Raw genomic sequence first — 20,183 nt, 5'->3', positions numbered from 1 at the left:
ATTGTGCGACGGTGCTCTCTGCCAAGCGCCTCGTTCTGGCGTCAGCTTTGCGAGAAATGAATGAATGTTTCAGAAAAGACAATAAGTTTGCGGGTGCGAGGATGATAAGAAAGATGGATACAAGAGGGTTGTAAGATAATGCGAAAAGGTAAAAGCTGAAAGAGAGGTATGCGAATTGCGAGATAGATTAGATCCCTGATTTGGGGAAGAGAGCGGGAGGAAGAGGTAAGAGATTAGCAGACGGGGCGGAAGAGGCAGGAGGAGGAACCGTCGAATTCTGACGGGATTGTAAGCGAGACGAGGTCGATGCATCGGCAGGAGATTTCGAACGATTCGAACGCTTCTTCTTCTTGTTCTTGTTGAAGACGGCGGCGGCGACGGCTGCGAGACTTGTCGAAGATGAGGACGAGGGTTTCGTTGAAGGAAGAGTTGGAGCGAGAACGGGAGAGGTCAACATTCTCGATCGAATCGTTTTTCTCTTCTTCCCATTCGCTCTGGGGGGGCTGCCTCCGAGAGTGTGACGAAGGGATGACTTGACGGCCTTGTGATCTCGCAAAATTGAACTTGCTACCTCGTCTTCGCTCCCTCGGCGACTCGACGATCGCTTCCGGCCTTGATCACTTTGATTCGCCAAAGTCGAAGAAGAGTTCCGTCGTTTGTTCCTATTCTTTCGTAGTTCGGTCGCAGCAGCTTGAGCCGTCAAGACCTGTGAAGGCGCGTGACGTCCAGAGGCACCCATCGTGCGACTACGGAACGCTCCGATCGGGATTCGGCTCCAACGAGAGAAATCGGGAGGAGGTTGCGAAGTGACGGCTCCAGTATCGGTTTCAGATGATGTTCCTCCTCCTGCGTCTTCGTTATCAGTCGCGTCGAACACCGAGTCTTGGAGGAGTGATTCGAGATCGAATTCGGGGAAGACGACGTTGCCCAAAACCGGAGATCCGAAATTGCTGCCTGGGTCGAGGGAAGTCGAGCCTGAAGTACCGGAGGTCGTCGATATACGGGAATCCGAGCGAGCCCGTCGAGGTGATGTGACCTGAAGAACGGAGGAGCGCGTCAGTTCTCGAACCGAGACACAACGAAAAAGAAGACTCACAGATTGTCGTTTCGTCTTCTTCGATGGCACCCGGAATGGACTCGGAGCGAGTTCATCACCTGATCCTACGATAACGATCTTGGGTGCCGTCGATTCACTTTCACTCGCTTGTTGTTTCCTCTCGGTCGTGTCGAAAGTGCCCATTTTCGGAAGTCGTCGCCTGAAAGTCGGCAGCTTTGCTTTCGCTTTACCCTTGACGTGATCGAAAGCGGGAACTTCGAGAGTCGAGGGTGCGTTGTGACGAGAGGGGGCGAAAGGAGGTTTCGGGCGAGTCGAGGAAGAAGAGGTTGAAGGAGTAGGTTCTTCGAGAGAAGCGAGATCGGCGGTAGTTGGTGCTTGGAGATTCGCGAGAGCTCCGGTACGAGGCGCGTAACGATAGATGTCGGTATCGGAGCAACTCGAATCCGTTTCTTCATTTTCCGACTCGGATTCCGTCTCACTCTCCTCCTCGACGCCGTCTCCTTCTCCTTCTCCTTGTCCCTCTCTCCGTCGTCGTTTCTTCTCGTCGAGGTGGACTCCAACTCTGACCAATTCGACATCACGATCGTCCTCCGACTCTGTCGCTTCTTCGTCTCCATCCGAATCGGTTTCACCCGCGCTCGAGTCGACAGCCGAATATCTTCGTTTCTTCCTCGTTCCGAATAGCTTTTTGAGTTCTCCATCTTCGCCAAAGATCATTTCAGCGTCGATGTCGTCTTCTTCTTCTCCATCCGATTCGTCGTCGGCCGTACTTCCATCGTTATCGCTCAACGCTTCGAACCACATATCTCCAGCTTCGTATTCGTCGTGTCGTATCGGTCCGACGACTGCCTCCGAAAGAGCAAAGAGCTGCTCGAGTTCCTTCTCGAATTCTCCTGCAATTCCTGTCTTTTCCGCCAATAAGACTTCTGCGAGTTGATCTTCTTCCAATTCCTTCGGTACTCCATCTTCTGCCCCATCGTCTTCCTCTTCACTGCCGAACGAGTCGTAATCTGACCAAGTGACGACGCCGAACCCATTCCCTGGAGGTAGATCCGTTATTGCGACGTCTGAATCCCCATCCGATTGTCGATCGAACGAGATATCGCCTCCTCCTGACCCTGACTGATTTCTTTTCCTCCTGATCTGCTCCATCGCTCGCACGTTCTGATCCCACGCGTCTTTCAAGTTGTCCATCTCGTCATCTTCCTCATCATCTTCCGTCTCCTCGTCCATGTCGACGTCGTCTTGATTTCCTCCGAAAGTAATCGGAGGATCCATCACTGCTTTCCCTTTCCCCTTGAGAATTGACGACTTCTTCTTCTTCGCTTCGAGTTCCGCCCTCAATAACTTTTCCTCCTCCTTCTCCATATTTCCCAAATCGTTCTCCGCATCTCCGACTCCATCATCAAGTTCCATCTCGCTGTCACTCGAACTCGCCGCGGAAGTGACCGTACTCAAAGAGCTATCACTTTCGTTCCCATCTTTCTTCCCCGTCCCGTTCCCGTTCCCATTTTCTTTCCTCTTCGATTTATCCTTGTTCTTCTTCCCTTTCGCCAAATTCATGATTTCGTTCGCATCGGGGGTATTCTCCCTCGATGAATTTTTCTGTTGATCTTCCGCTTCTTGGAGAGACAAAGCTAAAACTTGTCGAAGTGACATTCTCTGAGGTGCGCCGATCGTCGAACGAGGAGTCGTATTCGAGGGAGAATAGGCGAGATCGGAAGGTGAAGTCATTGAGCTCGGAATCGCTTTGACAGGTTTCGAGGTGGAGGAAGAAGCGCTGGGTTGAGGCTGGGATGGAGGTTGAGCGGGGGATTGGGGTTTTGAGGGAGCAGGAGATGGGAGAGGGGTCGTAGTTGCGTTGAAAGGTTTGAAGGATTTCGGTCGAGCGACTAGAGAAGCGGTGGGAAGGGCAGAGTGCGATTTCTTTGTCGCCGAAGAGGATTTGACGGGAAGGGAAGCTTTCGAAGTTGAGGCGACGGGCGTAGGAAGGGAGGTCGGGAGAGGAGGAAGGGGTGGAAGAGGAGGCAAGACGAGGGAAGAGAGGGAAGGGAGGGCCGGTACTGCAGGTTGTTCTTCGTTCTCCTCATCAGAATCGGATTCATCTGAGGAATCGTCCGAATCTTCCGAGGAGGACTCTTCCGACGATGATTCGAGTTCAGAGAGGGTATCGTCATCAGATAGCTCGATAGGAAAAGAAGAAGCTGGAGGGGCGGCAGCAGAAGTGGAAGAAGGACCGGAGGAGGAAGGAGGAGGTGCGGGAGCAACGGGTTTCGAAGCCGGTTTCGGGGGAGAACGTGGGGTCGATTTCGTTGATTTCGTAGACTTTTTAGCTTTCTTGAGTTTCGGGATCTTGGGTAATCCTGCCAAACGGTTTGCGTCTGGAGAACAAGGGAGAGAATCGAATCGAAGAAAAGTATCAGCTAAGGCATTCGTGAATCGCACGAGTGGCACAAGGTATAGTGGGATCGAGATTACTCACTGTTTGAAGCCATTCCGGTATGGGATGAAGGGGATGAGGGGCGGTTGAAAGAAGGTAGGTTGGAAATAGTTGAGAACAAAGATGTTACGACAGAGAGAGGGAACCGATACGTGTGTTGCAGTAGAAGTGTATGTAGGTTGTGTATGTATAGTTGAGGCGGTCTCGTAGCGTACTACGAGTGTAATCCGAATGAGAAGAGTGTTGAAAGAACTTGATCTAGAGGTAGTTGCGTTGTGCTCGTCTATTGACGTCGGCCAGCCCTGGTGGCGGTATAAGGAGTGTACTGATAGATACTGAAGACTGCTGAGATACTGCGAGAGGTCGTACTGGTGTTCATTGATCGGGGGAAGAGAAGAGGGGAAAGAAGAATTCGGAAGGAATCTCCCTGGAGGCGGCGTATTCGCTGGGCAGCCGAGACTGGCGGCGGTTGAAGAAAGGTCTGTTCTCTTACTGTAGGCGCTGTGTAAGTAAGGGTCGAGTAGAGTTGGATGAAAGAAGAAAAAGAACGTCGAAGAGATTCCGCATTTATTCTTGCTTATTTGCTTTCATATTTCGCAGCCGAGTAGTACTCCTAGCCAGTGTTTGGGTCTTTCGTAGACGTAGACCCTAACAGAGAGTGGCGATCCGGGTCATTTTCCGAAAATCTGAGGGACACATTTCATTCCTATTTCGGCGGCGAACGGCTGCGGAGAGGGGTACTTTCAACAGTAGGGTACACGCTGAACAGTGAACTAAGCAAGAAAGGGACGAAAGAGAGAGAGACAACAAGTTGACCTTCTGACATTCATTCGGGAAGTTCGTTACACTGTGATTTTACTCCTTCCCCTCAGCTCGCTTTTGACATTCACGTGCGCCAAAAGAGGAAAGAAGCTTGAGCGGACGTCTTCTTCTCTTCTCTCCTCTCTGCAACACAACATTTCATCAAACAGACTCGTCAGCAATGTCAATGCCTCCTCGCAGAGGTCCGCCTCCTCCTCCCCCTCCCCCTCCTCCCGCTCCAGCACCAGGTCCGACCTCTGGACAGACGCCCGCTCAAACCCCTGAAACACACGTAGCGACCCGTCCGGCCCCATCAGCAAGGTCAGATGAAGTACTTGAACCTATGAGTAGGCCTGGAGTAGGAAGGTGAGTACTCCCCGTTCTATCCGGTTTCATCATTCAACTTGTTTCCTCTTATCTCCGCTCTCTTCTCGCGAGCTGACGAAACATGGCTCATGTAGGAAAGGGAGGCGTATTCTAGGTATCCGAGCGAATACCTTCAAAGTTAAGCTTCCTGAAGGGGAAAACATTTGGTGGAAGTACGAGGTGCGTTCCTACCCACTCGTTCCAACCGTATGACTCTTCCGCGAGTAGCCTAGCTGACCTCGTATGTATACTAGATCGTGATTGCAACCGCCGCACGAGTCCGATCTGATGGATCCACAGCTCCTTCGAAACCTCTTCCGAAATCGCTTCTCTGGAAAGTTTGGAGGGAGATTGAAACCACTCACGTCGCGAGTTTCGCTGGATTGAGACCTGCTTACGACGGTGGAAACGTCGTTTACTCGAACCGTCAGCTCCCGTCTTCGCCTTTGATCGCAAGTCTTCGATTTCGTGTCCCGTCCTTGGATGAGATACCAGCGGTTTCCTGACACTCCTACTTCCTTCAATCATAGATCGACGGTATCACTCTGCCTGACGGAAGGCGAGGTACCTTCACGGCCACCGTAAGCGATGGAATCTTTCTTCATCGTGACTTTTGGCAAAGCTGACTTGCAGAAAGAATCCTTCTCTTCAGATCAAAAACCCAATCTCGATTCCTCTCGACTCTTTGCAATCGTACATCTCGGGTCAAGGTCAAGCACACGTCGGAGACGTCTTCGAAGCTCTTCAAGCTCTCAACGTCCTCTTCCGACACACTCCTTCTCTCCTGTTCTCTTCGACTCGTACCTCTTTCTTCCCCATGGACAATCAAGGCGCAAGTGTCAGGCTTCCCAAGGGTATTCAGCTCTGGAGGGGCTTCTTCCAGTAAGCAGTATCTTTCCTCGTCTCAGTCGCGAGAGTCCGCCTAAAACTAACTCTTCCGCTCTGATAGATCGATTCGACCTTGCGCGCTCGGACTTCAACTCAACCTCGACACTACATCGGGAGCCTACGTCCAAACCGGGAACTTGATGGATCTCGTTCTCAGCATCACGAATCTTCGGGATCCTCGAATGCTCGACGTCTCTCACGGTCGACTTGATGGCACGACGATCGTCTACACGAATCGCTTGCTACGTAAAGTCCGAGTCACCGTCGATCGAGGTCGTCAAGTTCCCGCTGGAAAAGATCGATACCTCAAAATGGAATTGAAAGGGAGTGGGTTGAAATTCTTGTCTGCGAGAACTCACACGTTCGAGGTCGAAGGGAGAGTCGTCTCCGTCGAAGTAGGCTCGCCTTCGCTCCCATCAAACGAGTCCTATAGTTGCTCATGGGTCTCTCGCTCTCGTGAATAGGACTTCTTCCGTGACACCTACGGCACTCGACTTCAACACCCCGACATTCCTCTCCTCGAAGTCAAGCGAGGAGTTCTCGTACCGATGGAGCTAGTTACCGTCGATCCCGGAAACAAGTGGACCCATCGCTTGAGTCCTGGTCAGTTGTTCTCGTCTTTGAACTCGCTTCTCTTTGAGCTCACTTTCCCTGGAAACAAACAGAACAAACCAAGCTTGCTGCTTCATTCCAGATCTTAGAGTAAGTCTCTAACTGCGCTGCTGACAGCTTATGAGACTGACGAGGCTCTTTTCTCGCCGTTCAGACCTGGAGATCGTCTCCACCAAATCCTGAGACAACGTCACGGTAGCATGCAGCAACAACAACTCGCTCAGTGAGTCAACCGTACTATCAGCTATTGTCCGACTCTACTGACAGGAACCCTTTCTTCGCAGTTTGAGATCATTCGGAGTCACCGTCGCCAACAACGAAACTCAAGTTCCAGCTAGAGTTCTCCCGCCTCCTCGAATCGAATACCAAGCTGAACGACCTCGAGATCGTCGACAAGGAGGTCAGCCCCGATTCGTCACGGCTCGGGTCAACGACGGAGGTTGGAAACACATCAAGTCAGGACAAGACGTTACCGAAAAATTCATCACTCCGGGTCGAGAGCTCGAATCAGCAATCGTCATCTTAGCGAGACCGAATATGCAAAGAGACGCGCCGGTATTCTTGCGGAACTTCTTCGAAAATTGCGAAAATCTCGGTGAGTCGCTTCTCCGCCTCTTGACCTCGCACCGTGCTCACCAGTGTTTGCTCCAAAGGTGTCCTCGTCTCTCGCACTGTTGCGACCATTGACAATGGTCTCTTCCTCGCCAAAAATCACGACGACGTCGCACAGGTCATCATGACCGGTCTCCGTCAAGCTCAGAACGTGTTCGGAAAACCTCCTCAAATCGTGTTCTGGTACACCTGGATTTCTTCCTTACTTCGCACCAATGCTCAAGCTGAAGCGATTCTGCTTAACAGGCTCTTCGAGAGCGAAAACTCTGAAGATTACGACAAGTTCAAATTCGAAACCCTTCGTAGAGGTATCGCATCACAAGCTCTCGTTCACAAGAAACTTTCGAACAAGACAAACGACTTCACTTTCCATCTCAATTGTGCTCTCAAGATCAAGTAATTCGCGCTTCTCGTTCTGCCGTTCATCACTTCGAGCTTGGATCTGACTACCCTCGTCTCGCTACAGTGTCAAGCTCTCTGGGTTCAATTTCCGTCTCGAACGCCCTGACAGCCCCCCCTACAACTTCATGCAAACGATGGCTCCGATGGTCTTCGGTCAGTCTCTTTCGTCTCGCCGTTCTCGAGTCAAAAAGGCTGATTCCCTCTCTCTGTCTGAATCCATAACGACTAGGTGCGGATCTTTCACATCAACAGGACAAACCTTCGATCGCGGTTGTTACCGCTTCGATGCATGAACAAGGAGTTCTGCACGAAGAGCAGATCACTATTCAACCTCTTCTCGAACCTGGTCCGGGAGCACCTCGTAAGTCGTTTCTCCCCCTTATGAGCTGCGATTCTCACTACAATGCTCATCTCGCGTTTTGCAGCCACCGCTCGCGCGAAGAAGCAAGAAACGATTGTCTACCTCGAGCAGATGGTTTTCGTTAGTTTTCGGTTCTCCCTCGTTTGCTGCGTCAGCTTCTAACTCGATGCTCCTTCGACAACTCACAGGACCTCCTTTGCCGTCGTATCCTCAGTCAACCTCGTTGTCCACCTGTTTCGATCGTTTTCTTCCGCGACGGTGTTTCTGAGGCTGAAATCTCTCAAGTCTTGAGAACGGGTAGGCTCCTCGTTCTCGAATGTCCTACCGCATGTGAAGTACGCTAACGATACAATTGGGATCTCTCTCAACAGAGGTTGCTTCGGCTCGCAGAGCTTTCGATCGCTTCCGTCAAACCCTCCTCGATCCGACGAGCGCTGAACATCGAGAATTCGTCGGATCGGTCAGGAACAAAGCTAGAATGTCGGACGATGCGAAACAAGCTTGCATTGACGAGTTCCTTGGCCGTCTCAAAGAATGGAACCCAAAGGTGAGCTTCATTCGCTCTCGACGGGTATCGCCGAATCTCGTTATTGACTCATGTGTCGTTTCCCGACGACAGCTCACCTTCATCCTCACGATTAAACGTCATCATCTGCGAGCTTTCGCTGAGAATGGTCAAAACGTACAAAACATTTCGCCTGGAACGGTCATTGATACTCACATTGTCGATGCGAGAGGTACGACTCTCCTCTCTTCTCACTCTTCTTTGTACAATTTCCATGACTGACGCTTGAGTCGACTCCGATAACAGCGTTCGACTTTTACCTCGCTTCGCATAAGGGAATCAAAGGTGAGTCAATCAATCTCCGGCGGAATGCCTTCTTTCGTCGGGCTTCCGCCGACATCTGTTCATTACTCGCAGGAACGACTCGTGCCACTCGCTACTTGGTCTTGGTCGACGAGAACAATCTCAGGTAAGCTTCGATCGAGCTTCCTCTCCTATCCCGATTCTTGTACTCACTTTTCGACGCTTGCAGTGCCGACGACGTGCAAGAGTTCGCCAACGATTCCGCTCACATGTTTCAACGCTGTACTCGTGCTGTCTCTTTGCCTGCTTCCGTTTAGTGAGCTTGATCTCTTTCATCTCTCTGTTTTCCCATCCTTTACTGATTAGAGTTCCTTTCTCGTTTTAGCTACGCCGACGTGATCGGACGACGAGTCCGAGGCTGGCTCAACGCCAATGGAGGGAATTACGACGCTTCTACCGAACACTCGTATTCTGCGATTCCTACTGCCCAGACTCGCCGCGCCGATCTTGAAGCTTGCCGTTTGACACTCGAAGAGACCGTCGTTGGAAGGAACATGTTCAGAGCTCAAGGAGGCCCTCCGGCGATGTGGTGGCTCTGAACGGGGTTTGAGGGAGAAGGAAAACGACGAAGTGGCTCAAATGTACGATTCTGAATGGACAACAAAGAGAAGAAAGACGGCTTCTGTCAGCAAGTGGAGTAGCCGATGTACCAACGACCTGACTGTCTCGACTTTGTAATCCGTGATCTGTTCCAAAATTTGCGAAGTTTGGCGGACGTCGAAAACAAGTTTGACTTGCTTCGCGTGTGCAATCTGCCTCTTTCTTGCCCAGGAGCGACTGTCGTAAGGTCACCCCGACTAGGATGCTTACCAAGAAGCAGCCCACCCACTTGACTCAAGACGGGGACTCCCTTCGCAAGCTCGCTGCTCTCATGCTGATTGCGAAGTTTTGACTTCTCTCTCCTCACTCAACTTTTCATTTCCGACAAGCTCGACCCTCTCGACTTCTCTATCGATACAGGGCGTGCATCTGCATGCCCACGACCTACCCTCCTTCGTCTCTGTCCTCGTCATCCCACCACTCTTCATCTCAAATGATCCCGATCCATCTAGCTTTCGGCGCTTCATTCTTCCTGTTCGGTACCCTGAACAATGTGCTCTACGTCGTGAGTACCTCGACTGCTCAGCTTCGCCGTTGGAGTCTGAGAAGCTGAGTCGGGCAAAGGCTTTCATCTCTTTAGGTCATTCTCTCCGCCGCGCTCGATCTGGTGGACAAGGCAGCTACACCCAAGGTGAGTAATTTCGCTGTTCTTCACCTCCTACCCTCGGCTGACGCGGAATGCGATGTGTAGGGCTTGATTCTGTTCGTCAACATCGCCCCAGCACTTCTCGTCAAAGTTGGGTGGCCGTACTTTGTCCCAGGTCAGCCAAGATATAAGGCAAGAATCGTCAGTTGTAGCGCCCTATCATTTGCCGGCATTCTCGTACGTTCTCCATCTGCATCCTTCGTACCAAGGTTTCCGCTAATTTTGCGATTCTCGTAGATTGTAGCCCTCTCGAACACGCTGTTCTTTCGTCTTCTCGGGATCTCCATCGCGTCATTCTCTTCAGGGTTAGGAGAGATGACATATCTTCAATGCGCGACAGTGTACGGTTCTCTGTCGTTGCCAGATGGAATTGATCTCGGAGGGAAAGCTGTGGGTTGGTTCAGCAGCGGCACTGGTGCGGCAGGCTTAATCGGAGCGGGATTGTGGTGGATCTTGCGAGGCTTGGGAGTTCGAACTGGCTTATTGATTTGCTCAGTCAGTCTTTCCTCCTTTCATATCGTTCGAGAAACCGCAAGGCACTCATATTGTTCCCCTCCCCGAATCAGTTCTTACCGTTATGCATGTCGTTGACTTACTTCTTTCTTCTACCGTCACTCGCCTCGTTCAAACCGACTTCGCTCTTCTCCTCGGACACTCCCTACGCCCCATTGCCGAATCTCGACGCCGAAGCAACCTCGGATACATCATCTCTACTCGAGGAGGATCAAGTGATGGCACGAGTTGAACGGCAACTCGAGAAGTTACCGGGACTGACCACAAAGGAGAAGTTCGAGTTGGCGAGACCGCTTTTCGCGAGGTTTATGCTCCCTCTGTTTTTTGTCTACTTGGCTGGTCAGTCATCCCCATATTCGACTTGACGGGCACAAGGTATCTGACTAATCAGTCTTGTGAAACAGAGTATACGATCAACTCGGGAGTCGCTCCAACGCTGCTGTACGAGATTCCGAATCGAAAAGATTCTCCCGTTCTGGCTTCAATGATCAAAAACTTGCGAGACTACTACCCGTGAGCATTTCAACCACTCTTTCACCTGTGGGATGGCCCTAACACCTCGGTCGTCGCAGTCTTTGGCAATTGTTGTACCAAACATTCGTTTTCATCTCTCGTTCCTCCCTCTCAATCTTCCATCTCCCACCTCTGCCTCTCTCACTCCTCCCTCTTCCGACGATCTTACAACTCGTCATTCTCGCTCTGACAATCCTCGAATCGACGACTTCGGTGTTCGTTAATTTGGTGGGAGAATCAGGAGCGACCTGGATCACAATCCTCCTCGTTTGTTGCGAAGGGTTGTGTGGAGGTGCCGCCTACGTCAACTGCTTCTATCGACTAGGGACCGCGATCGAGGAAGTTGGGCAAGGAGACGAAGACGCGTTGGAAGTTGGCGGAAGTAGCAGAATCGTGAAAGATTCGAGACGGAGAGAACAAGAGAAAGAATTCGTGAGTCTTCCTATCTTATCATCATCATAGCGGTCTGCTGAACGAGTGCTCGATATGGGATAGAGGATCGCGAGTGTCGGATTCGCAGATACGAGCGGAATTCTCGTTGCGAGTTTGATTTCGTCCGCTTTGGAACCGAGGTTGTGTCGAAGTCAAGTGAGCAGAGGGAGAACTCACTGTACAGAGCTGTAGAACTATTCAGACTATTTCTTTTGCATCGATGAGGGAGGACCCCTTTCCACGAAACGATGCTGTTTCACATGAAAGAGAAGAATCTTTCGAAAAATCTTCGATGTTCATCTTTGCTCCAGCTATTCTAGTCACGAGTTCGCGTCCATCACTTCGACGACAAGCTTGCTGTACATCACTAGTACTCGAAAGCAGTCGAGCCTCGCCGCCAGTCAGTCCACCACGCGCTCATTTCCGAACTATCTTCATTCTCCTTCGTCTCCCTCTATTCGCCCCAATCGACTCGACTACTGCCCACGCTGGATTCTGTACAATTGATATACGACTCACGCGAACCCGTCTTCTCCTCTCATTGTCGCCCAACCCCTCATCAATCTTCATCTCCTTCCTCCTCCCCTTCTCTCGGCACCCTCGCGAATCGGGTGAATCATGTCTACAATAGCTCAAATGAATACTACTAGTCTCGACCTGTTCAACTCACACCGTCCACTCGCTCAATCCCTCGTTCTCTCTCGTCTCTCAACTTCTCCGACTCTTCTGCCCGAAAACCTCGCGAAACTCGTCACTGCCCTCTCTTTAGCGGCTAGAGTGTCCCTCAGAACTTCGGCATTGTTTCTCGAGGCGATTCTCGAAACTTTGCAAGGATCGACTGTTGCCAGTTTGGGAGTTACGAGGAGAGCGTTGATCGCGGCTGTGGGGAGTGCGAGAGCGTTGCACTATGTTAAAGGAGGATTGGACTGGAGCGGGAGAGATGAGGATGGAAAGAAGACCGAGTGAGTGAACCATCTACTCGAATCGATTCCATGTCGCTGTTCACGTTGACTAACGATTCGACATGGCTTGCATCTCACAGCGATGCTTTCCTGACCCTTCTCGACAAGTACACGAATCTCGGCATCTATCTTGTAAGGCTCTCAGCCCTTTCGACCTTCAGGGTTCACTCGATGCTGAAACTTCTGCCTCTTTCGCTTTCCAGATTCATCATTCCTTCACCCTCGCCGAGCTTTTTACCATGTCCTCCTTCTATCTGACTCTCAACACAGTCCAAACGATCTCCACCGCCGCCGAAGAATCCGTTCGAATGTTAGACTCGATTCTCGGTTCAAACGAATCTTCCCGAGCTCTCTCCTCGATCATCTCCCTCGTTCAACAAGAATTGACGTTCCAAGATCCTCGGAGTGAACTCGCTCAAAGAGGGAAGATCGCAAGTTTGACGGCGTTGACGAAAGCGATCACAGCGTTCGCTTGTTTACAAACTGCGACTCATCGGAGAACGTTGAAAGAGTTGAAAATGAGGGTTGTCTACGACTGTACGATCGTTGTCGATCATGATGCGAGCGATTACTCGGAGGAGGAGGAAGGGGGAGGGAGACCGGGAGTGGGAAGATACGCGGGACCACCGACCACGACAGCAAAGAAACGGAAACGACTCTCGGCTCTCGTTGGTGAACTCGAATTGTCGGAGGAAGAAGGAGGTGGAAATGTCTTGACCGATGTCAGGAGCGAGTACGAACGATTCAGTCGGAGAGGAACCCCTCGAGCGGGAAGAAGTCGAACGACGAGTACAACCGACAGTCTCCCAGGAGGTATGGAAAGTGGAGAAGTCGACCTCGCGGACGGGATGACCACTTTGGAGGATGAGCTCCAAAGCTTCGAGTTCAAAGTACCGGGAGAAGAAGAAATCGTTCACGAATTGAGCGAACTCGTCGGATTACCCGAGATCACGACTTCGACTTCTTCGACAACCCTCGAAGCACCGAATGTCGATGTATGGGAGGAGGACGGGACAGCACTCGACGAAAGAGAGTTGCCGGAAGAAGTTCGAATCGCTTTGAGGGAGATTGAGGAGGGTACAGATTCGGGATCGAGCGCGGGTGGAGAGAGGAGGATCATTCGACCGAAACACGATAGGGGATACTCGTACGAGATCGAAGTCGAGGAAACGACGACGACAACGACGACTACCGTGCGGACGATCGAAGAATTCGAAAAAGGAACAGGAGGACCAGCTAGGATCGTTTCTCGCCAAACGAAAGACAAGCATCCGTCTCTTCGTGGGCGAAGAAAGAGGAGCTTAATGGGCCTGACCGACCAGGTGGAGGAGGACTGGATCGCGGTCGGAGAACAAGTGACGAGCGATAGCATGGACACGGATGATGGAACCGATACAATACCTTCAGCGTTGAACGGGAAAAGAGGCTTGGCAGTTCGTGCGAGATCTGAGCCTCTCGTATCCTCCGCTCCGAACAGACAGAAACTTCCGGTCAGGATCCAGCCCTTTACATCTCTCGATCCTTGCTGACTCTCGGTCGTCTCGTAGGTCGTCCTCTCAACCATGACGAAGAAGTTCACTCAGCGAAAGCGAACGATTCGCCGAGTCGCTCACTCCCCAGAACCTTCACCCTCTCTCCCGAGTCCGGCCGCTTCTTCCCCCTCCCCTTCGGCAACGATCGGATGGTCCCGAAGCTTTCCAGATCCCGTCGAATCGCTTCGCAGTCAAACCGCCTCGCCGAAGCCTTCGAACGATAGCAAGTCAAAATCGGTCTTTCGAGCCCTTGCGAAACCGTTCAATCGACAACCTCCTCCCACGCCTCTCACCAGTATCTCACCAAGATCAGTGATCGTCACTGCTCCGACTCCAGCACCGGAACACGCTCAGTCGATTCCTCGTCCGATCCCCTCTCTTGGTTCACCGTCTCTCCAGAAGCGCGAACGTTCAATCTCTGCTTCGACCCTCGCCCCTCCTTCCGCTAATCGACCACCTCCAAACCTCCCACCTCAACCTCTCCCTCTACCTTTGTCGCCCGGACTTGCCTCTCCTCCGCTTCGTCGTCGCTCTCCTTCGACTCTCACCTCTTCTTCTTCGGCTTTGACGACCACATGCAAACACATCTCTGATTCTCGAGAGAGAGAGTCAGAGCCGAAGACCACGAACTTCCCTCGACGTCACCTCGTCAGCAATTTACAACATTTCGCGAGGTATAGCTCTGCAGCTTATGGTCAGAGTTTCTTGAGGATTCTCGGTTTGGCCAAATCAGAGGTGCGTGGTGACTCTCCAGACTGATTCTTCAGCAATCGACAACTGATCAATCGAGACGGTACCTATCCACAGTTCAAATTCCCCCACACCGAAATTCGTGAGTCGACTGAAAATTCGCAGAATCGGCTCAGAGCTGATCTCGTCCCTCTCTCTAGATGCGAATAATCACTCTTTCGCTCACCATGTCGGCATCCACGTCGGAGATATCCTCCTCTCTTCGTTCACTGATCCTCAAGCGAATCTGAGTAACGAGAAGATCTCGCCAATCGTTAACTATGGTAAATTCAGTCTCTCTTCCTCTCTCAAGCTCGAGACTGACGCTCTCGATTCAGTTGCCGTCGATCATTCGGTCGAAGCTGTCGTTCTCAGTTGCCGAGGTTCTCTCGGACTTTCCGACATCCTCGTCGACCTCACTTGCGATTACGAACCGATTCCAGTTCCCGAAGCCGATCCTCACGGCTCTTACCTCGTTCACTCTGGAATGTTCCTCTCTGCTACGACACTTCAACGTGGAACGGTGCACGATGTCATCAAGGACGCGCTCGAACGATTTCCAACTTATGGACTCGTGATTTGCGGTCACAGGTGAGTTCTCCTCGCTTTTCTCTGTTTTCCAATCTGTGTGCTCAGTCTTCTTCGAGCGTTTTAGTCTCGGAGGTGGTGTCGCTGCACTACTGTCGATTCTCTGGGCAACTCCTTCGACGGCTTACGAACGTCAAGAATCCGAAATCATCGAAGAACACCGACGACCTCCTCCTCGGCCTCCCATCTTCAGCCCCTTCGTGACCTCCTTCTCGTCTGGACTACCTCCCGGTCGACCCATTTCCTGCTACACTTACGGAGTTCCCTGCGTCGCCTCTCCCGATCTCGCGAAATACTCTCGAGGATTGATCATTTCATGCGTACATAATTTCGACATCGTCCCGACTCTCTCGATCGGAGTACTACGAGACATGAAGACGATGGCGATGGGGTTCTACGCCGAGACTGGAGTAGCCGAGGAGATTATCGGTCGAGTAGTCGGACTTTGTCAAAGGAGATTCATCGCGAAACGAGCTGGGACGTCGAAGAGCCCACCTCCTCCACTCCCTGGAGCACCAACATCCGAAGATCGAATCACTCCCGAAGCGTTGACGGATCCTACGGAGGAATCCCGATTAGTTCCAATGACGGATCGAGAACTTCGAAGCGGGAAAAGCGAGAACAAGGCGCTCGAGCCTTTCTACACCGATCCTTCACTATTGGCACCCGATATGGCGGACGACGCCGAGTTGAGTGACTGGCTGTGGAGTCTGAGGAAGACGATCAGAGCTTCAAGCGATAACGAGAAACTTTACCCTCCAGGTAAGCATATTTCTCACTTTCGCCGATTGTCCTCGGCTGATCTCTCTTCCATGGTTTTCGATAGGATCTGTGTATGTCATCGAGAACTACACTGTCTGGGTCTCAAGTGATTCTGGCGACGGGAACTATTCAAGACGTGAAGGACGCCGAGTTCTCCTCCGAGCGGTCGACGATGTTGAACGACGTTTCTCCGAACCCATCTTCAGCCGTAGCAGTACGTCTCTGCTCTACTCTTCTATGATGCTGGGCGTTAACTGACGCTCCCTCCTCCACAGTGCTGAGCGATCACAGCCCAAAGCGCTACGAGACGAATTGCGATTTACTCGCCGCTGCAGCCATGTAGTCTCGCTCACTCTGCCCTCTCCCCTTATCCTATTCTCATGTATCTATTGCTATACGCGATCATGTTATGTCTCCCTTGTTTCCATCTCGAGATATGTCCCAATCCCTTTCCCAACCCTTTCCCGCTTTGTCTCCGTCGTTGTTTTCATTTCCTCGCATTTTCCCTCTCTGTGATTCTATCCTTCATCTTTCTATCTGTGCCTTGTGCTTGTCGTTGTCTTCGATACCTTACGTTTTACTCTCAGTCATAGTTTTACATTCTCATTCCTTTGAGCTCAAGGTTTCCTTCCGAAACAATTTCGCACGAAACCTCTTTCGCTCGTTCCCTTTCCCTCTCTCGCCGACTCGCTTGGCGAATGTGATAGCAAAGTCGTCGAGTCCTGCACACTCGAGCTCTGACAATTGCAGTCAACAATTTGCAAAATCGCTCCTTTCATCCTGCATCGTCTCTGACCGACTCGTCACCTTGATTCCGACGCGTTTCTCGGTCCAGATGTACTCGAGTGCATCGTTCAACATTCGAATCCGAATCACTTGAACTGCACGCGCCCTTTCGAAACGTTTCAATCTTCTCATCTTCCTTCACTCAACTCTTCCTCCACGTCAACCCTGATCCCGCTCGAAGATGACTAGTCGAAGTATGATGAGGTCTGTATCGGCTCCCGCCGCCGATAGCGCCCCTCCTGTCGCCGTCGCCCTCACTCTTCGTTCAACTCCTTTTCGATCTTCCACGACGCGTAGGGATCTCACGACAAGCTACAGAGCGTTCAAGGCAGCTTGGACGACCATCGAACAAGTACAGGTACTCAGTGCGAGCTGCAGGAGGCTAGGAGAGCGTGCAGCAGAAGTGTTGAATGCAGTTAGGGAGAAATTGGAGGCTATCGAACAGGCGGAAACGACGGCAAAGGCGGGAACAGTGGTGTTGGAGAGATCTTACGAGTTCCAAAGAGGGAAAGATGGAAGTGAAACGGCGGGAACCACGATTTTCAAGGTTCAATCGTGAGTTCTTTCGACTTCTCTCTCGCACAGCTTGGAGCGGACTGCTAAAATGAACCCGCGACACAGCACGATGCTCGACTTGCAAGCTTTTGCGACTGACCACCTCGCAAAATCGAACGCATCTCGTCTCACTCTCCTCGTCGACGAACTTTCGAAAACGAAAACCGCTCTCGCGAAACTCTCCAACTCCCTCCTCAATTGCAGCTCGATCTATTCCCTCTCTACGACAATCTCGACATCACCTTGGTCAGACCAAGACGCATCCGATCTCGCGAAAGACTACGCCGCTCTACCTCGACTCTTTCAACTTAGCATCATGCTCAAAGGTCCAACCTACGAACGATTCACGAAACAGCGAGCAGACAGTCCAGCATCGACCGAAACTCCTGGGCAGCGACGGGCGGCCTTCGTCGAATGGTGTCTAGAACAGAATCCAATCCTCAGACCGGGTCAATCAGGAGGAGGAGGAGGAGTCCAAGCTCCATTACCCTCTACGAAACCTCTACCGAACTCAGCGAGCGGAATTGGGCTTGGCCTTCCGAGCAACTTGTCGCCTGGAGCAGGAAGCGCATCGATGCAACGAGCGGCGACTCAACCTCCCTCTTTCGCAAATCGCCCGTCAGTTCTAGCCGAATCAACGCCAGTGAAACAACCCGAGCCGGAACCTCAACCGACTCCCGAAGAAAGCCCCCTTCCCGACAAGTCCCCGTCTCACGAAGCTTCGCCGACCCCTTCCTCTCCTCCTCCACCCTCGCTAGATTCGACTCCCGCTCAGCTTCCTACGGACAAACTCGACGCTACACCAGCTCCGCCACAGTCTACACCGGTACAAGGACCGCAGGAGACGATCGCCTCTGAATCCTCAACTTCGCCTGATCTCGCTGAATCCTCCGTCGCTCCCATCGAAATCTCGCCTGAACCCATTACGAGCAAACCCGATGACTCCGATCCAACTCCGTCGTCACATGCCCTCGACAGGAGCGTTTCGACAGTATCGAGCATGGCAATGACGAATAGCAGTTCGATGGGATCAATTCTATTCGAGCCGGTTTTGCCGTCAATCGAAGTTCAGGAGGTTGAAACGACAGAGAGCCTGGGACTGAACGAAGTGCAAGGGGAAACGGGTACAGGCTCGGATGAGAAGAGTCAACAAGTCCAAGAGGAAGAAATCGAGGAGAATGGGGGAGACGAGATCAAAGCAGAAACAGCGCCGTCGGAGGAGGAGACGGCAACGTCGACACCGCTGGGTTCCTCAGACGGCGTTCTCGATGACATTCTCGGCGGATACGAAGTCACACCTTCTCCCGAAGAGCCTCAGACAGTCGGAACCGATTCAAACAGCAAGCCCGAACCGGAGAACTCGATCCTTGAATTGGCACTCGACACTCCCCTTCCTCTTTCGCCTCAAGTCGAGCAAGCCGAAGCTACCCGAGAACAAGAGCACATCGTTCCGCCTCGCCCTAGTTCACCTCCAGCTCCGCTCGAACTTCTCGCAGCTCTCCCCATCAACGACGAATCTCTTCCGACGACAGACTCGTCCCTCGTCGAACCTCTTCAGACACCTTCTCCACCAGCACTCCCGTCCTCTCCTAGTCTCTTGATCACTTCAGTCGACGATGAAGAGGCAGAGGAAGCTGCACCTCCTTCGCCTCCTCCAAAACCCAGCCAATCCTTTCGAATCCTCTCCCTCGATGGAGGAGGACTAGTCGGACCACTTCCACAACTTTTCGCGCTCAAGAAATACCTCTCGTCAATTCCTGATGCCGATCCAGCAGTTCCTTCTCGACATTTCGACCTCATTGTTGGAACCTCCTCGTCAGCTCTTCCCGCCCTCCTTCTAGGTCAACTCGGCTTGTCAATCGACGAAACTCTCCGAATTTGCGCCCAAGTTTCGCGCAAGGCGTTCAACCTCGAAGGTACAACGTCTTCAGGAGCGAAACCTTCGAAACCTCGTCGAATCGGTCGATGGTCTCGTTTCTTCAACCGTGGAGCTCGATCTGCTCCCTCGACACCATCACCGCTAGATCGTCGAGCCGCCCTCGAAACGGCGATCAAACAACTGGTTCCCTCCGCGACCGCTCCACTTCCCCTCTCCCGGACAAATTGTCGAACCGCCGTTCTCGCTTTCAAGAGATCCCCGTCTCGAGCTCAAGAATGCTGGCTGTCACCCGACTCGAATCTATCCCTGCTCGAAATGGTTCAAGCCTCGATGGCGTTCCCTTCCTCCAGCTCCACCTTCGTCCCTTCCCCAACTTCCCTCAATCCAGCTTCGGCTGCCCTCGCCTACTCTCGATCCCTCCTCGATCCGTCGTCCTCAGCGGATCAACCTATCGAACTCGTCTCTCTCGCAATCGGTTACTCTCTCAGCTCGATCCCGACACAAGATCCATCAAAGAAACGAATTTCTCAAACCCGACTCCAGAGTTTGCGCGAGATCAAACAATTCGGAGCGGGGAACTCGGCGGCCGCTGAAGCGTTGTCGAAACGACTTGAGCGGGAAGGCAATGAGAGTATCAGGTTGGAGCGGGTCGAAGCGGAGTTTGATGCGAGAGAGTTGGCGGTCAAGGAGGAGGTCGAATTGAGGGATTCTTGGAGTGCTTCTTCACTTCGAAGCGGACAGACTTCTTTGCCTCTGTCTCCTCGTTCGAGTAAGTCGTCCCTCTGTCTTTTGTTCCACCAAACGCCGTCATTGACTCAAGATCGCTTGTTCCCCTGCAGACTCGACACCGTTCCTCCTCTCACCGCCCGGTTCCCCCTCTTCGTTCAAATCTCAACCTCCACCTCGTTCGCCGTCGTCGACCGCATCTCTCTCATCGCCACGTAAACGTTCTTTACCTCTCAGTTTCTTCTCTTCTCGTTCAGCTTCATCCTCCGATCTCGCTTCTTCATCTCAATCCGATTTCCTCTCATCTCCTCCAACTTTGGCGGATCGTCAACGAAACATGAGCTTGAATATCAACAAAGCGTTGGGAGAAGACGAAGAGGAAGAAGAGATCCTTGGGATTTCTCGCAACGATACAGACGGTCTCGAGAGGAGGGGTCTGAGAAGTAGTATAAGTCTAGGGGACCTTCATTCGTCGTTTGGTACAGGTGGGGTGTATTCAGGAGGAATAGGAGCAGGGAGAGAGGGCAGTTGCGTCGATTTGAGAATGTGAATA

At 52.1% G+C, this 20,183-nt stretch overlaps 5 protein-coding genes across 5 annotated transcripts; 4 read left to right on the top strand and 1 right to left on the bottom strand.

Moving 5' to 3' along the window:
• Positions 1-187: 187 nt before the first annotated feature.
• On the bottom strand, positions 188-3,552 carry JCM6883_002117 (uncharacterized protein; the record flags this gene model as incomplete). The annotated part of the gene is made up of 3 exons (XM_076628800.1): positions 188-1,036; positions 1,097-3,480; positions 3,540-3,552. The coding sequence occupies 3 exons, from the start codon at positions 3,550-3,552 to the stop codon at positions 188-190; spliced, it is 3,246 nt and encodes a 1,081-aa protein (XP_076490983.1).
• Positions 3,553-4,479: 927 nt separating this feature from the next.
• On the top strand, positions 4,480-8,946 carry JCM6883_002116 (argonaute/piwi family protein; the record flags this gene model as incomplete). Its single annotated transcript, XM_076628799.1, has 22 exons — positions 4,480-4,664; positions 4,760-4,844; positions 4,919-5,134; positions 5,195-5,245; positions 5,317-5,546; positions 5,614-5,947; positions 6,017-6,155; positions 6,218-6,254; positions 6,319-6,387; positions 6,449-6,759; positions 6,818-6,959; positions 7,023-7,172; positions 7,243-7,331; positions 7,408-7,539; positions 7,604-7,659; positions 7,728-7,836; positions 7,911-8,086; positions 8,159-8,276; positions 8,351-8,389; positions 8,462-8,513; positions 8,577-8,663; positions 8,733-8,946. The coding sequence occupies 22 exons, from the start codon at positions 4,480-4,482 to the stop codon at positions 8,944-8,946; spliced, it is 3,021 nt and encodes a 1,006-aa protein (XP_076490982.1).
• A 494-nt stretch (positions 8,947-9,440) lies between these two features.
• On the top strand, positions 9,441-11,303 carry YHC3 (amino acid transporter YHC3; the record flags this gene model as incomplete). The annotated part of the gene is made up of 8 exons (XM_076628798.1): positions 9,441-9,512; positions 9,588-9,638; positions 9,699-9,830; positions 9,891-10,148; positions 10,220-10,505; positions 10,571-10,679; positions 10,739-11,111; positions 11,175-11,303. The coding sequence occupies 8 exons, from the start codon at positions 9,441-9,443 to the stop codon at positions 11,301-11,303; spliced, it is 1,410 nt and encodes a 469-aa protein (XP_076490981.1).
• A 426-nt stretch (positions 11,304-11,729) lies between these two features.
• JCM6883_002114 (lipase family protein) lies at positions 11,730-16,027 on the top strand (the record flags this gene model as incomplete). Its single annotated transcript, XM_076628797.1, has 10 exons — positions 11,730-12,073; positions 12,154-12,205; positions 12,277-13,563; positions 13,621-14,340; positions 14,413-14,437; positions 14,496-14,618; positions 14,673-14,925; positions 14,990-15,684; positions 15,749-15,898; positions 15,960-16,027. The coding sequence occupies 10 exons, from the start codon at positions 11,730-11,732 to the stop codon at positions 16,025-16,027; spliced, it is 3,717 nt and encodes a 1,238-aa protein (XP_076490980.1).
• A 624-nt stretch (positions 16,028-16,651) lies between these two features.
• JCM6883_002113 (uncharacterized protein) lies at positions 16,652-20,180 on the top strand (the record flags this gene model as incomplete). Its single annotated transcript, XM_076628796.1, has 3 exons — positions 16,652-17,025; positions 17,092-19,673; positions 19,744-20,180. The coding sequence occupies 3 exons, from the start codon at positions 16,652-16,654 to the stop codon at positions 20,178-20,180; spliced, it is 3,393 nt and encodes a 1,130-aa protein (XP_076490979.1).
• Between the last annotated feature and the right edge of the window lie 3 nt (positions 20,181-20,183).

This window comes from Sporobolomyces salmoneus (genome assembly GCF_050403485.1).
Source record: "Sporobolomyces salmoneus JCM6883 DNA, S_salmoneus_JCM6883_v1_ctg3, whole genome shotgun sequence".
In the NCBI taxonomy this organism is placed as follows: Eukaryota; Fungi; Basidiomycota; class Microbotryomycetes; order Sporidiobolales; family Sporidiobolaceae; genus Sporobolomyces; species Sporobolomyces salmoneus.
This window is presented reverse-complemented; position numbering and strand designations above follow the sequence as displayed.